Source organism: Hoplias malabaricus, chromosome X2 (genome assembly GCF_029633855.1).
Source record: "Hoplias malabaricus isolate fHopMal1 chromosome X2, fHopMal1.hap1, whole genome shotgun sequence".
Classification (NCBI taxonomy): Eukaryota; Metazoa; Chordata; class Actinopteri; order Characiformes; family Erythrinidae; genus Hoplias; species Hoplias malabaricus.
In genome coordinates, this window is record NC_089819.1 from 41,926,389 (window position 1) to 41,943,095 (window position 16,707).

General features: G+C 42.8%; 1 protein-coding gene and 1 pseudogene across 1 annotated transcript; one reads left to right on the top strand and one right to left on the bottom strand.

Moving 5' to 3' along the window:
* Positions 1-5,262: 5,262 nt before the first annotated feature.
* LOC136677395 (uncharacterized protein K02A2.6) lies at positions 5,263-8,298 on the bottom strand. The gene has a single exon (XM_066654916.1). The coding sequence runs from the start codon at positions 8,296-8,298 to the stop codon at positions 5,263-5,265; it is 3,036 nt and encodes a 1,011-aa protein (XP_066511013.1).
* Positions 8,299-13,646: 5,348 nt separating this feature from the next.
* Positions 13,647-16,386, top strand: LOC136677396 (low choriolytic enzyme-like; annotated as a pseudogene).
* Positions 16,387-16,707: the final 321 nt, after the last annotated feature.

Sequence of the window (16,707 nt, forward strand, 5' to 3'; positions counted from 1 at the left end):
CTACAGAATCAAGGGAAGCAATTCTGGGACCCAGTTAAAATTCAACATGCATTTATTTTACATAGTGTAATTATCTAGTATAACTGACTAGAAGAAACCTGAAGAAACACTGTTAATATTAAAACCTTCTTTCTGTGAAAGTATGCAAAAGTCCTTTTCCATGCAATTGATTTATGAAAAGTAGACAAGCATCAAGTAAATGAGTGGAGGATCCCAGAAAGTTGATGTAAACAATGGTAAAAATGCCTCTGTCCTAAAGTTTTGGTTTCTGCACACATTAAGTTTGAAACAAATCAATTTGGAAATGCACTTACAATGTCTTCAAAATTAAAATCAGAATAGTGGTGTGGCCAGGAAAAGAACTGCAAGTGGGCCTTAGTAATTTAACCTCCACTGCATTTACATCCATTGTTGTAAGTAAAAATGGGATGGGTGTCCATTTAAGTTTTTTGATGGTGTGTTGTGGTTTGGGGGGATTGCTGGGAAAATGTTTAAATTGCTGGGAGAATGTTTAAAAAATTACAGCCGATAACATCACACACACATTTCCTGCAGTTAACAGCCTCTATACCTATCTAGGAAATCTGGACCTATAAATGTCCCACAACCAAATAATATTAGTGGGGTCAAGTACTTATGTTGGATGATTAGTTTTTGATGACAAAGACCAGTCTAACTCCTGAAGGAACTGAAAGGGCATGAAACAGTCCAGAAAACACAGCAAGGGCACCTTAAATAGCAGAGATCCTTTCATTAGAAAATATCGACAAATATTTGTGCAATAATAAACTTCTACCTCACTTGTTTATGTATATATACTATTTTTTATTTCTGCACTTCATAGTCTTATGTCTATTATTTATTTACTTACTGCGTGTTTATAATGATGTTGGATTGCTGCTCAGTTTCGTTGTATGTGTGCAATGACAATAAAAGAATCTGATTTTACATATATTTAATCTATTTATTCAGTAAATAAACTGCCCTACTCAATATTTCCTCAAAATTCAAAGGGTAATTTTCAAACTAACAAACACCCACTGTTGTCTCTTGCTTGTTTGCTTGACAGCCTTAAAAACATCAGATTTATGCAATCCCTGTGCCTTCATAAGAAATTGAACATATTCTCAGAAATGTTGCAAAACATGCTCAGTACACTTCTTTAACACATGGTATAGAGGGTTTTCAAAACAACAGGACTGGTGGTGAAAGAAACAGTATATGTTTCGATAACTCTAAAATACTGATGGTTTTGAAAATAATCCTTGATTATTAAAATAGTTTATAATGGTTTCAATTTCTGTACTGGATAGTACCATATAAATGAGTTTGTGAATTGGTGGCCAGGGTATTTATATATAACTATTTTCCTAGCAAATTATTCAATTATATGGTTAGATATATTAGGATTTACATTTCATTTCAATCTACAGATTTTGCTTATCAGCAGGTATAAGCATGTACTTCTGAAAGGTTTTGTTGTTAAAAAAAAAGTAAAATAAAAAAACTAGTGAAAGCAAGTTTAAAATACACTATTAATGCAATGGTTTGTTAAAACACTTTATAATTTAAGATGCATCCACTCTAGGCACCATGCACATTGCTGACCTAGGACTACAGGGGTTAAAAATGAATATATGTCAGGTTAAAATATGCACCTTCTGACTGGACAGTTGCCTTTAGTAAGAAAATGTGAGAACTTACTGAAAAAAAGCAAGAAATGGTAGACTAGTGGAAGTGGTGGAATTGCAAAAGTAGTTTAGTGGCAGAGGTATTAGAACAGCAGAAGTGGTGCAATAGCAGTGGTGAAATGGAAGAATGGATATGACCTGTATACGATCACCTCACTTTGCACCATGTTTTACAAACTATTAAAAAAATCAATGATTTGATGCTTCTGTGGTGCCTATTACTGTACTCACTCTTTATTACAAGGAAAAAGTTAAAATTCAGTTTTTATAACAAGTAATTTTTTATATATATTTTGAAGTACGTATTATTTTTCCTTGATTAGTATCAGTGTATATTCTTAAAGTAAACCAAATACAATTTATTGGTATGAAACATGAACTGAAGGCCATTTACTAGTGAAAAATGCCTAAAGGGGAGCTGAAATGTAAACAGAGTAACAACAGCATTCAGTGGAGTGATACAGTGAATGGGGGGCGGTGATTGATGACAGTGATTGTCATTCTGTACTCAATGGGATGAGTGCAGCATGTGAAATTTAAGATAATTCATGTTATATATAAAATGCATAAAAAGGTATATGCTGTATCTCACTGTCCACTGACCATACAGGAGCATCTTGCACTTGTAAACACTCACTGTAATTTTACAATAAATAATTACGACACCATTCTGTATTCTAAAACTACTGTTCATTGTATGTTTCATGGAAGTCCTAACAGTCCATTGTAGAATTTACAGCAATTTAATGACTGTGCAAGGACCTCTGGGATAACTAAAAGACCTGGAGCTGGTGTACACAAACGGCTAATGGTGGTCCGGCACAACTCAGCTTGCTTAGTTTCTCTTTGCTCTTGTTTTTCACACGTGTAGTATTGTCTTTTGTTTTAAACACATATTCTGTCTGCACTTAGCTCACAGGAAATTTCACAGAAATACCAGTAGCCTGTTATCATAATTAAAATATATGGTTTGGGATTTCAAATAAAGTCCTTTTAATACTCCAAAATGTTGAACAGTGTGAGCACTAGTCTTCATAGTGTTAATGCTGAATATTTGCTCAATAAATGTTGAAGTACTGTATTTTGACACATGACAGCATGAATAGAAGTGTAAACCTCAGACAAATCAATCAAAGTTTCATGGATTTTGAATGTCATTTGTATTCAACATCATATGCCAAAGAAAAAAATCGAAGCACCATGTTATGACATTAAAGCAACTCGTTTACCAGTTAAAAATAAGTTAATAATTCGTTTTTAAAAAGGAAACAATTTTTTCAGTATCTCTGAAAAGTACACAATACAAAACAATGGGTTTGTCAAAAGAAATAATTTCAGTTTAAATTTTTTCAAACTATATTTTGTCCTGATATTTTGTCCTCAGTCTTTTATTCAGGGATTGTATGCAGATGACTCTGCAGAGTTTACTGGATGATGACCATTACATGTGCATGCACAGTGGGGGAAAACAAAACAAAAAGTAGCTCTGGTCTGGCTTAAAAATATCAGATCTGTGCCAGATTAAGGGGATAAATAAATTAGTGCTGATAATGTACAGACAGGGTGAGAGGCTTAAGAAAGGAGAACTTACAAAACTTAAATGTTTGGCTGTTACCTTATCGTTTCAAATTTCTCCTTCAGATTGTGGTATAGCACCACAAACCTCTTAACCAGCTATTTCTTACCTTTTAACAAATTCCAGTGTGGATTCCGCCCCCTCCACATTGATACTCCTGGTTGAAGGTATGTGTATATCGCAAATAAAGACGCAAGGCCTTCAACAACTGTGTTTGAACATGACCCCAGGACAATCTTGGCTTCCATTGACAGCACCCACCCCTCTAAGTTCATTTTGTCACCTGCAAAAAAAAACAAGTAAAAAAAAAAACACATTTATGTTATGTTAAAGAATATAAACATACTGGTACGACTGCACTTCTGAAAGAGTAGGAGAAAAGCAAATACACAAACAATCTTGGAGAAAGAGAAAGAGAGTGACAGACAAAGACCAACACGTCTGTGTGTCAGCTCCAAAATACCTACTTAAATAGAAAGAATGGACATTTTCAAACCAAACTATTTAACCTTTTGTGGTCAGACTTTATTATATGAGGATATTTTAGAGAGGAATATGATTTAAAATAAAGTGGTCAGCCCTGTTTAAAATGCTGTCTATTTAGGCCCAACCTGGGATTTGAAATCAAAGCAAGAGGGCAGTGAAAACGAAAAACCAAGTTGCTTTTGCTTTCATTATTAAATAACTGATTTTGATGCAGTTTGTAAACATTTCATTGTTCCCTCCCCACACCGTACAGTCCATAAACTAAACTGCAAAAAAAAAAAAAAAAAAAAAAAAAAAGAGAGAGTTTTGAGTTCTGCCCATTTTCGTAAGGGTCACAGAAAACAACTCAACCAAAGGAAATGTATGTTATGGAATCTTTAATAACCTTGCATAATCAGCCTGGGTAAATTTTTTGGACATCTGCTGCCGTTGTTGCCACCTACAACAACTAAACAAACAATAACTAGCAAATTAAGAACATTTAAATTTTGTGCTACTACTTACAGAAGATAATGGGCTTGACACATCAGAGAGGGCTGGCTGGCAGGAGAGGGTTCAGCATCTTGCTTGTTCTAAAAACAAAAAATAAAACAAAACTGTACTATTATAAACTAAAAGTAAGTTGGGCAATATGGCAAAAGCATAAAATCACAATATTTGGACACAGTTTTAGGATACCTATCAAATATATTGTTTTTGATAGCTACCACATATACCAAAAGAAATGCCTAGTAATATTACATTTAGAATTCCAATACTACGAGTACAACATGAATTATTATAAATTTCACATGCTGCACTCATCCCATTGAGTACAGAATGACAATCACTGTCATCAATCACCGCCCCCCAATCACTGTATCACTAAGTGCTGTTGTAACTCTGTTTACATTTCAGCTCCCCTTTAGGCATTTTTCACCACTAAATGACCATCAGTTCATGTTTCACACTAATAAATTGTATTTGGTTTACTTTAACAATATACACTGATACTAGTCAAGGAAAAATAGTACGTACTAATCAAGGAAAAATAATATGTACTTCAAAATATATATACAAAATTACTTGTTTTCACTGTTATAAAAACAGAATTTTAACTTTTTTCTTGTAATAAAGAGTGAGGACTGTTATATCCACAACAAAAATGAACCCACACAGAGACGGAAGAACGAATAATCTGTTTACTGCAGTAGGAAACAAAACGTACACCAGCTCTCCTTCAACCTGTTCCGACCAGCGCGCCAGACTACATTACCCATCATCTTTTACTCTCTCTGAACGGCACTACGGATAGCCACAAAGTTCAAAACATTGCCCAATACACTACATATCTCCTTCCCCCTTAAATGATAAAGGTACAAACATTAGTTATGCACTTGTATACACATTAACAACAGAACAGCAGAACAAAGTCTCTTATGTGGGAGAGAGGGTAGACTGCCTCTACTCCCTACTAAACCCAGGGGATTATTCTGCCCCTATACTTGTGGGTTGCTCTTTTTTTTTTTTTTACAAATCAAGACGATCAGGTGGATTTCTGGTCCTCTGTGGATTTCTTCTTAGAGCAGGAGTTTCTCTTAGAGTTCCATTTGAACATGGAGCAACAGAGACAGCGGAAGCTTGTGGAGAGGGAACAGAAGATGTCTTTGGCATATTCGGGTTTGACAGTTCACTAGCTAAAACTAGATCCAAGTCCTCTGCCACTGAAGTTCCAGCAGATTGACTTGGAAGCAACTGCTCAACATGTCTCCGCCAAACTTGGTTGTCCTGAGTGCCAACCTTGTATGAAACAGGTCCAGACCTTTGAAGAACAACTGCAGGAACCCACTTCTCTTTTGTGCAGTAATTGCGAGCAAGGACATGATCTCCCTCAGAGAAGTGTCGGTCTTTAAAACACTTGCTGCGTTGGATGACCTGGCTTTGTTGTTTGTTGTGGACATGTGTTTTGGTAGGTGTGGGCCTCAGCAAATCAAGTCGTGTGCGAAGCTGTCGTTTCATGAGTAGACCTGCAGTAGATGCTCCAGTGGATGCGTGAGGGGTGTTGTGATATTTTAGCAGGAAAGTATTTAGACGCTGCTTGAGAGGAGCTTCATGTTTTGATGATTTCAGCGCATGTTTTATGGTCTGGATCATTCTCTCAGCTAGCCCATTCGTGGATGGATGATAAGGACTTGAGAGGATGTGGTTGATGCCATTATTCTGTAGAAACTCCTCCATTTCTCTAGACACGAATGATGGGCCATTATCAGTAACCACTTGTTCTGGTAGCCCAAACCGTCCAAACATTTCCCTCAGAACTTGAATTGTGGCCTCAGAAGTGATTGTAGGCATGACTGAGACTTCAGGCCATTTAGAATGGGCATCTACAGCTACTAACAACATAGCACCCTCTACTGGCCCTGCAAAATCAAGATGCACACGTTGCCATGGATTTGCTGGCCACTCCCATGGATGTAGTGGAGAAGGGCTTGGCATATTTCGAACTGACTGACATGATGGACATGATTTGGCAGTTTCCTCAATTTCCCTATCCAGTCCAGGCCACCAAAAATAGCTACGTGCCAGCTCCTTCATACGGACAATGCCACAGTGTCCAGAATGCAGCTCTTTTAACACTGGTCTTCTCAGTTTGTGTGGAATTATCACACGCATGCCCCACAGCAAACATCCAGAGGTGACTGTTAACTCCTTCCCCCGTGAAAAGTAAGGTTGGAACTCAGGTACAGCTGCCAGAGTTTGCAGTGACTGCCCTCGCATTAGACAGTCAAGTACTTTTGACAGTACAGGGTCTGTTCTGGTCGCTTGTTTGACCTGGTGAGCAGTGACAGGTGTGTTGTCCACCATTTGAAAGTAAAAGATGTTCTGGTCCATGTGCTGCGGACAATCAGGCAATGGAAGTCTCGACAAACCATCTGCATTGCCATGAGCTGATGATTTCCGGTATTTAATCTCATAGTCATGAGCGCTAAGGATAAGTGCCCAGCGTTGAAGTCTGCTTGCAGCGAGTGTTGGCAAACCCTTGTGTGAACCAAAAATGGATGTAAGTGGACGATGGTCTGTTAACAGAGTGAATTTGCGTCCAAAGATGTAAGTGTGAAATTTCTTCACACCAAAAATTATTCCAAGTGCCTCTTTTTCGATCTGAGGGTATTTTGTCTCTGTCTTACTCAGAGTTCTTGATGCAAAGGCAATTGGTCTCTCTTCTCCAGTTGGTAAGATATGAGACACTACAGCCCCAATCCCATATGGAGATGCATCACACGCCAGCTGAAGGGGCAAAGAGGGATCAAAGTGTGTCAGTACTGTCTCATTTGTGAGTGCGGCTTTTGCTTTGTTGAAAGCCCTATCACACTCTTTGGACCATTTCCATGTTTTGCCATCACACAACAATTCATACATTGGTTTCAATAAGGTAGCCAACTGGGGTATGAATCGCCCATAATAGTTCAGAAGACCCAGGAACGACCTAAGTTGGCTGACGTTCTCTGGGACAGGAGCATCCAAAATTGCTTTCAGCTTTGATGGGGCAGTATGTAGGCCATCAGCATCAATGACATGGCCTAAATATTCCACTGAAGACTTGAAAAAGTCGCACTTGTCTTCCCGTACACGTAGACCATACTCTTCAAGTCGCCCCAGTACTCTGTCCAGGTTGTTTATGTGCTCTGTGTCATTACGTCCAGTAACTAAAATGTCATCAAGGTAACACTGTACCCCTGGAAGACCACTTAGAATCTGGTCCATGGCCCGTTGGAATAGTGCTGGTGCTGAAGTAATACCAAATGGTAATCTGAGGTATCTAAACAATCCTCTATGGGTTGAAATTGTGAGATACTTCTGAGAGCTTTCGTCCACATGCATTTGTAGGTATGCTTGGCAGAGATCAATTTTGCTAAATTTCTTGCCACCAGCCAGCCCAGCAAAGAGATCTTCAATTACAGGCAGGGGGTAATGTTCAGTTACTAGCGCTGGATTAACAGTAACCTTAAAATCTCCACACAAACGAACTGAACCATCTCGTTTTAGGACTGGAACCACAGGGGTGGCCCAGTCGCTGTGGGAAACAGGTACAATCACACCTTGTTCCAACAGACGGTTAATATCAGCATCAACCTTTGGCTTGAGAGCATATGGAACACTTCTTGCTTTAAGAAACCTTGGCTGATGATTTGGATTTACTTGGAGTCTCACCTTGATGTCTTTCATGCACCCCAGTTCATCTTTGAACACCGAGCTGTGTCGCTTTAGCACTGTTGTCAAGCTAGATTTTTCAGTTGATATTGATTGTACTTTTAACCAGTCCAACCGCAATTTCTCTAGCCAAGGCCTTCCTAAAAGTGCTGGATTGTCCCCCTTGACCACATAGAGCAACAGAATTGCTTCCTGTCCATTTAGCTCTACTTTAACTTGAGCTTTGCCAAGCAGTGTCTCACCCGTGTAGGTCTTTAACTGGATATTGGAATGTTTCAGTTTTACATGGTGTAGCTTCTCTGTATAAAGTGTCTCTGATATTAGTGAGACAGCAGCTCCTGTATCAATTTCCATCCTTATGGGATGCCCTTCTATTAGAACTGTGGTGCCATAGGCTGCAGAGCCCCCCTTTACTGTCAGTATTTTTATGGGCAGCGCATTCTCCGTGTCGCTTTCACTGCTATTTACTGGTGTCTCTCTTACACAGTGCACATTTTTCTTTTTGTAATGGAAATTTGCTTGTTTCCCACTCTCAGTTTTAATCTGACGAGTTCCACTCTTGTGCTTAGAACTCATGCAGGCTCGTTCAACATGGCCCTTTTTGTCACATTTATGGCAAATGAGCTCTTTTGCCCAGCACCCAGTAGGTAAATGGCCTGTTTTACCACACCGATAACACTGCTTTGTCGTCGGCCTATCATGTCCAGCTGTCACATTATGCACTCTGGCTGAAGCACCTAGCTCTTGTGCCTCTTTTGCCACCAATTCCATTGACAATGCTATTTCAATAGCTGTCTTTAGAGTTAGGCCAGCTTCTGTGAGCAACCGCTTCTGTATTGCCTCACTTCTCAACCCACACACTAACCGGTCACGTAGAGCATCATCCAGATTATCTTTAAAATCACAGTGTTCACTAAGCCTCTTCAGTACTGCAACATACTGTGCAATGGTTTCCCCATCTTCTTGGTTCCGCTTGTGAAACCTAAACCTCTCTGCAATTTGCAGTGGCTTGGGTGAGAAGTGTGCGTCTAGAACTTTAACAATGTTGGTGTATGAAAGAGTACCTGGTTTCTGTGGCTGGACTAAACTCCTCAGCAGGCTAAATACCTTTGCTCCTATCACTGTGAGGAAAGTTGCACGGCACTACGGATAGTCACAAAGTTCAAAACATTGCCCAATACACTACAAGGACGGTGACTGGCATTATTGACCTGAAAGACACTAAGAACTAACAAACAAATCTTAACAACATGAACATAGGGAGATTTGAAATATTTGCAGCTCGACCGAGCAAACAAGGCTTGATAAATCCTCTTTTGGGCAGACATAAGTTAAATGTACTTGACAAAATGCTTTAAGGTTTTTATTTATTTATGTATTTATTTATGTATTTATTGCTGTGGCTATCTCAGCCATTCAAATAAAATTTTTATAAATGTGATTTTTATATTTAAATATAAATTTATAAATGTAAATTTGACTATGAGCTGTTGCAATTACATATGTTAGATCAAAACCTTTTGTGAAATTATTGTCATTTACAATGCCATACTCTTAATTTACACTACCTTATTTTAAATATCATGTAATATCTTATTAGGAGAAAGCTGGTGCAGACAGGGAGTCCAGCCAAAGTCTTCTGCCATTTTTTTTGGCAACAGAAATTAGTACCATGTAATATGCTTAGTACCAAGTTTCGTTTTTGTAATCTGCCATTTTATTTGATTTGTCTAAAAATAAACAAAAGCATACATATTGATGCAACTTGTCTATAATAACTTCTTTATTGATATTCCACAAATGCTGATCCATTGTAGGTTTCTCCATGCTATCTGCTTCAAGTCCAATAATTGAAGAGGAACAGGATATGGGGTCTACACCACACCAAACTTCCTCAGAGCAGCCAAAATTTCGACACTTCTGGCCAGGGAAAATACAACCTGGAGGAATTGAGCAGCCATGCCGCAAACTCTGCGGAACCAGAACGCAAAGCCTTAAGAAAACCATCAACTCGCCAGAGGTAGTATACAAATCTAGATGGCATGGCAGACATCTGTTCATTATGCAGAGGAACATTTCATCAAGCAAACTGTAACAATGTAAATAATAAAGGTCTAATGACTACAGTGATTTCAATACAGTGATTTCAATACAGTGACTTCAATACTTCAATACTTGTTTTAAAATCACTCCTCCTTGGATCACCACCTTAACTCCTCCTTGGATCACCACCTTAACGTGGTGGAGGGGTTTGCGTGCCTGCGTGAGCCTAGGAGCTATGTTGTCGGGGGCAATAGCCCCTGGTAGGGTCTCCCAAGGCAAATTGGTCCTAGGTGATGGGCCAGACAAAGAGTGATCCATAAAGACACGAATGAAAAAGATAATAACGAGGACACAGCCTCCCTTGCCCGGAGCAGGGTTACCGGGGCCTCACCCTGGAGCCAGGACTGGGGGAGGGGCTCCTTGGCGAGCGCCTGGTGGCCGGACTTTCACCTATGGAGTCCGGCTGGGCTTAGCCCGAAGGGGATACATGGGTCCACTCTCCCATGGGCCCACCACCTGTGGGAGAGGTAGTAATCCGGGTCTGGTGCATTGTGGATCGGGTGGTGGTCGGGGTCGGGGGCCCTGGTGTTCCGATCCTCGGTTACTGAAACTGGCTTTTGGAACATGGAACGTAACCTCTCTGGTGGGAAAAGAGCCTGAGCTGGTGCGCGAGGTTGAGAGGTACCGACTAGATATAGTTGGGCTCACCTCGACACACAGTATGGGCTCTGGAACCAATCTCCTCGAGAGGGGCTGGATGCTCTTTCACTCTGGAGTTGCCCAGGGTGAGAGGCGTAAGGCAGGTGTGGGCTTACTCATAGCCCCCCGGCTTAGCGCCTGTATGTTGGGGTTTACCCCAGTGGACGAGAGGGTAATTTCCCTGCGCCTTCGGGTTGGGGAAAGGGCTCTGACTGTTGTTTGTGCTTATGCACCGAACAGCAGTTCAGAGTACCATGCCTTCTTGGGGACCCTAGAGGGAGTGCTGGAGAACACTCATTCTGGGGACTCCATTGTTCTGCTGGGGGACTTCAACGCTCACGTGGGTAATGACAGGGAGACCTGGAGGGGCGTGATTGGGAGGAACGGCCCCGCTGATCTGAACCCGAGTGGTGTTCAGTTATTGGATTTCTGTGCTCGTCACAGTTTGTCCATTACGAACACCATGTTCGAACATAAGGGTGTCCACAAGTACACCTGGCATCAGGACACCCTAGGCCGCATTTCGATGATCGATTTTATAGTCGTATCATCTGACCTGCGGCCATATGTTCTGGACACTCGGGTGAAGAGAGGCGCTGAAGTGTCAACTGATCACCACCTTGTGGTGTGTTGGATCAGATGACGGGGGAGGATGCCGGACAGACCTGGCAGGCTCAAACATGTGCTGAGGGTTTGCTGGGAACGTTTGGCAGAGGAACCTGTCAGAAAGATCTTCAACTCCCACATCCGGCAGAGCTTCGACTGCATCCCGGGGGAGGCCGGTGACATTGAGTCCGAGTGGGCCATGTTCCGGACCTCCATTGTTGAGGCGGCTGAACGGAGCTGTGGCTGCAAGGTTGTCAGTGCCTGTCGGGGTGGCAATCCCCGCACTCGGTGGTGGACACCCCGGGTGAGGGGGGTTGTCAAGCTGAAGAAAGAGTCCTATCGAGCCTGGTTGGCTCAGGGGACAGGTACCGAGGAGCCAAGCGGCTCGCAGCCTCGGCAGTCGCTGAGGCAAAAACTCGGGTGTGGGAGGAGTTCGGTGAGAACATGGAAAACGACTTTCGGTCGGCTCCGAGAAGTTTCTGGCAAACCGTCAGGCGACTCAGGAGGGGAAAGCAGTTTTTCACCAACACTGTATATGGTGGGGGTGGGGAACTGTTGACCTCGACTGGGGACGTCACCAGACGGTGGAAGGAATACTTCGAGGATCTTCTCAATCACACCAGCACGTCTTCCGCAGAGGAAGCAGAGCTTGGGGATCCCAGGGGGGCTTGTCTATCACTGGGGCTGAAGTGGCCAAGGTGGTAGTGAAACTCCTTGGCGGTAGGGCCCCGGGGGTGGATGAGGTTCACCCCGGGTTCCTCAAGGCTCTGGAAGTTGTGGGGCTGTCCTGGTTTACACGTCTTTGCAACATCGCGTGGACATCGGGGGCAGTGCCTCTGGACTGGCAGACTGGGGTGGTGGTTCCCCTTTTTAAAAAGGGGGATCGGAGGGTGTGTTCCAACTATAGGGGGATCACACTCCTCAGCCTCCCCGGTAAGGTCTATGCGGGGGTACTGGAGAAGAGAGTCCGACCGATAGTTGAACCTCAGATCCAGGAGGAACAATGCGGATTCCGCCCCGGTCGTGGAACACAGGACCAGTTCTTTACCCTCGCTAGGATCCTGGAGGGTGCATGGGAGTTTGCTCAACCAGTCTACATGTGTTTTGTGGATCTGGAGAAGGCATTCGACCGTGTCCCTCGGGGTATTCTGTGGGGGGTGCTCAGGGAGTACGGGGTACTAGGCTCTTTGTTACGAGCTATCCAGTCCCTGTACAAACAGAGCAGGAATCTGGTTCGTATGGCTGGCAGTAAGTCCGACTGGTTTCCAGTTGGAGTTGGACTCCGTCAGGGCTGCCCGTTGTCACCGGTTCTGTTCAAAATTTTTATGGACAGAATTTCTCGGCGTAGCCAAGTGGCGGAGGGTGTCCGGTTTGGTGGTCTCAGGATCCCATGTCTGCTTTTTGCAGATGATGTGGTCTTGTTGGCTTCATCGAGCCGGGACCTCCAGCTCTTGCTGGACCAGTTTGCAGCCGAGTGTAAAGCGGTAGGGATGAGGATCAGTACCTCCAAGTCCGAGTCCATGGTACTCAGTCGGAAAAGGGTGGAGTGCTCTCTCCAGGTTGGAAGTGAGATCCTGCCTCAAGTGGAGGAGTTTAAATACCTCTGGGTCTTGTTCACGAGTGAGGGAAAGATGGAGCGTGAGATTGACAGGCGGATCGGTGCAGCGTCAGCAGTAATGCGGGCTCTGTACCGGTCCGTTGTGGTGAAGAAAGAGCTGAGCAGAAAAGCAAAGCTCTCGATTTACCGTTCAATCTACGTCCCAACCCTCACCTATGGTCACGAGCTTTGGGTAGTGACCGAAAGAACGAGATCGCGGGTACAAGCGGCTGAAATGAGTTTTCTCCGCAGGATGTCTGGACTCTCCCTTAGAGACAGGGTTAGGAGCTCGGACATCCGGGAGAGACTCGGAGTGGAGCCGCTGCTCCTCCACGTCGAGAGGAGCCAGTTGATGTGGTTCGGGCATTTGGTTCGGATGCCTCCTGGACGCCTTCCTGGAGAGGTGTTCCGGGCATGTCCAACGGGGAGGAGGCCCCGGGGCAGACCAAGAACACGCTGGAGAGACTATATGTCTCGACTGGCCTGGGAACGCGTCGGTATACCCCCGGAGGAGCTGGCGTCGGTGGCTGGGGAGAGGGAGGTCTGGGTTTCTTTGCTCCGACTGCTTCCCCCGCGACCCGGACCCGGATAAGCGGTGGACAATGGATGGATGGATGGATGGATGGATGTTTTAAACCAGGAATTCCTTAGGAAGAGCTACAATGAGACAGGTGAGATATTCCTATGGCATAATGTCTGAGTTTTGTGTATAATTTTAAACTTACACTGCAAACAGAAATCAATAACCATAAAATTAATGATTAATTCAGACAACAGCATTGAGAAGGATTACTTCACAGTATCATCGATAATTGAAAGAGCCAACAGGAAAGCTGGTAAGCCCCTGAGTTTTGTTTAATTTATTTTTGCTTGATACGCTATATAGGAAAAGGTTTGGACACACCCACTTACCCAAAGTTTCTTCTGAAATCAAGGGCATCAGTATGAAATTTGTCTACCCCCCCCACCTCAGCAATCCCATGTTTATATACATTTTTTTTTTATTGCACAGGACAGTCACTGGATGAACCCATGATTATGTTTGGTGACATTGCCATGAACCCTGGCTTTGAGAATGCAGACCCCTGTAGAGCACAAGAGTGCAAGTGGCCCAGAAGCAAAGACGGAAATGTCTATGTGCCTTATGTCATTTCGAATGAGTACTGTGAGTGACACCTTCAGAGATGGACATTTTCAGTAATGCATCTAAGTTAGGTCTACAAAATACAGTTCAGGTTCAAAAATGAGTGTTGTTGTTGTTTTTTAAAGTATTCCCCAAGCACTGTGTAAAAAGGCTTTGTGTTTCTCTACCAGCATCCGAGGACCACGACATTATTGAGAATGCTCTGATGTCCTTTCAGACATCCACCTGTATCCGGTTTACACCTCGCGACCAAGAGGAAGACTACATTCACATTTAGTCTCTTTCAGGGTACATCTTCAGTGTCTTTTAATACTTACAACCTGCATTTATCAATAAAACAAAACTAAGACACAGATTTACCAGTTCTGAATTTTGTGTTCAAAGACATATATCAAACATTTTGCATGTTTCTGTTTGCATGAGGGGGTGCTGTCATGTTACTGTGTTTGTTTGATGTGTTTCCCCTGTGTCTATGTAGGTTACCTATCACAGTCCAAAAACACATTTTGGTAGGTGGACTGGCTGTGCAAAATTGCACTCAGAGGTCTGACCTAGTAAGTGTGTGATGACATGGACTGTAACACTGTTGGGGTAGTGTTCCTTCTTTGCACTCCAGGTGGGCTCTGGTCCACTATGACCCTGATCAAGATGAAGTTGTTACAGAAGATTAATGAATTAATAAATTAATCTCAGCATGAGCTTACTACAAGGAACTCTATGTGTTGGTTTCTCTGACTGGGACTAAGCCTAGTCCTAAACCTGGCCTTTATTCATAAACTTTATTCATAATACTAAGCAGCCAAGTACTAGGATTAATCCCAGGTTTAAAGAAAATCACAAACTTAGTAGAGAACCTCCATTGGAATTGTTAAGGTGGACTAGACTTATTCTGTCCAGGTCTGCCTTCCTGTGTCTTATGAAGTAAGAGAGGAGCGAAGTGAAGAGTAAAGGATAGCAGTTAATAAGCGTTGCTGTAATTTGACCTGCAGGTGCTACTCGTTTGTGGGCAGAACAGGTGGAGAACAGGTCCTGTCTCTGAATCTTGAAGGATGTGTATATCCAGGTGTTGTCCAGCATGAGCTCCTCCACGCTCTTATGCATCTATCTATCTATCTGTCTATCTATCTATATATCTATCGTTACACTTATATAGCGCCTTTCTAGATACCCAACAATCCACACTGCTCAGAACACTCAATCCACACACTTGCGAGAAGTGGCAGCCAAACGCGCACAGCGTACTCTCGACCAGGAACGACCGTCCACCTGGAGGACTGCATCGGGCACTAGGATTTCACCCAGGACAGAGTGCCAATCCATATCTGGGCGCACACACATTCACGCACACATATACACTCATTCACTCACACAGCAGGACAGTTATTAGACAGAAGCCAATTCACCTACCCTCCATGTTTTTGGACTGCGGGAGGAAACCGAGACCATGGAGGAAACCCACGCAGACATGGGGAGAACATGGAAACTCCACCCAGATGGGACTTGAACCCAAGATCCCAGCGCTGGGAGGCGAACGTACTAACCACTAAGCCACCGTGTGCCGTGCCGCCCATCTACATTGAGTTTAATGCTAGGGAGAAATTGCAAAGACAATCCTGTTAGTGGAGTGGGTTTAGGACACAGGAGTCAGAGTAGAGAACAAGATCTTAACTGTACGTATGAAATACATCAACTAGACACTGATGGGGTGTTGTATTGTAATTTTCCTGATTGTGAGGGACAGTTCAGAATTGTATTGTATTGGTATAGAGACATGTCCATTTCGTCTCTACTCTACTCTATTCCCCTGGCCAGACCACAGGCTTTGCTGCTGTAGTTAAAGGGGCTGGTCACATGAAAGCAGTGGGTCGTAGTTTGAAGATCCCTGGTTTAGATGGTTTGTCCCCTTTGCTGCAGTTTCACTCTGTTCTGTTTGATCCAACGTAAGTTGGAGTGTTTGATAGCTACTACACTACTTTTTAAAATCCTCCTTCAAGCTGACCAAGAGAAGAATGTGATCTCAAGCAGAGGGCTTACTTTCACTTGATTGTTCTTCTGTGGCTTATTAGGACTGGAGTATGCCTTTGAGAAAAGCGAAACCGAAAATCTGGGCACCCCATATGACTACAACTCTATCATGCACTATGGAAGGTATAGTTTTCTGTTGTTCACTTATTCACTACTTCATTGTTTTTGGTGCTGATCAGCAAGGTTTCTCTTTTGTGGATGCAGGTATGGTTTCTCAAAGAACAAGGAGCCGACCATCATTCCCATTCCAAGTAATGTCTCTATTGGAGATGCCACTGAGATGAAGCCCATAGACATCTTACATATCAACAGGCTGTACTGTGATTAACTAAATTCCATGTAAATCTCTCTCTCTCTCTCTCTCTCTCTCTCTCTCTCTCTCTCTCTCTCTGTGTGTCTATGAAAGATACTTCAAGGTCTACCGTTAAGTTTTTCAGTTCAGTGGCTTTAATTGTAAACCTACAGATATGTTGTTCCATAAATACTGTACAAGGTGTTGTAACTAGTGTGAAACATATATGTAAGGGGTGTCAATCCGAACAAGAGGGGGAATGAAATATAATCTCTAAATAAAAACATTCTTTCTAATGTAAACTGGGGTTTTGTTGGGCCAAATAAAAATGTCTTCTTGGTCTGCCCTTTTCTGACA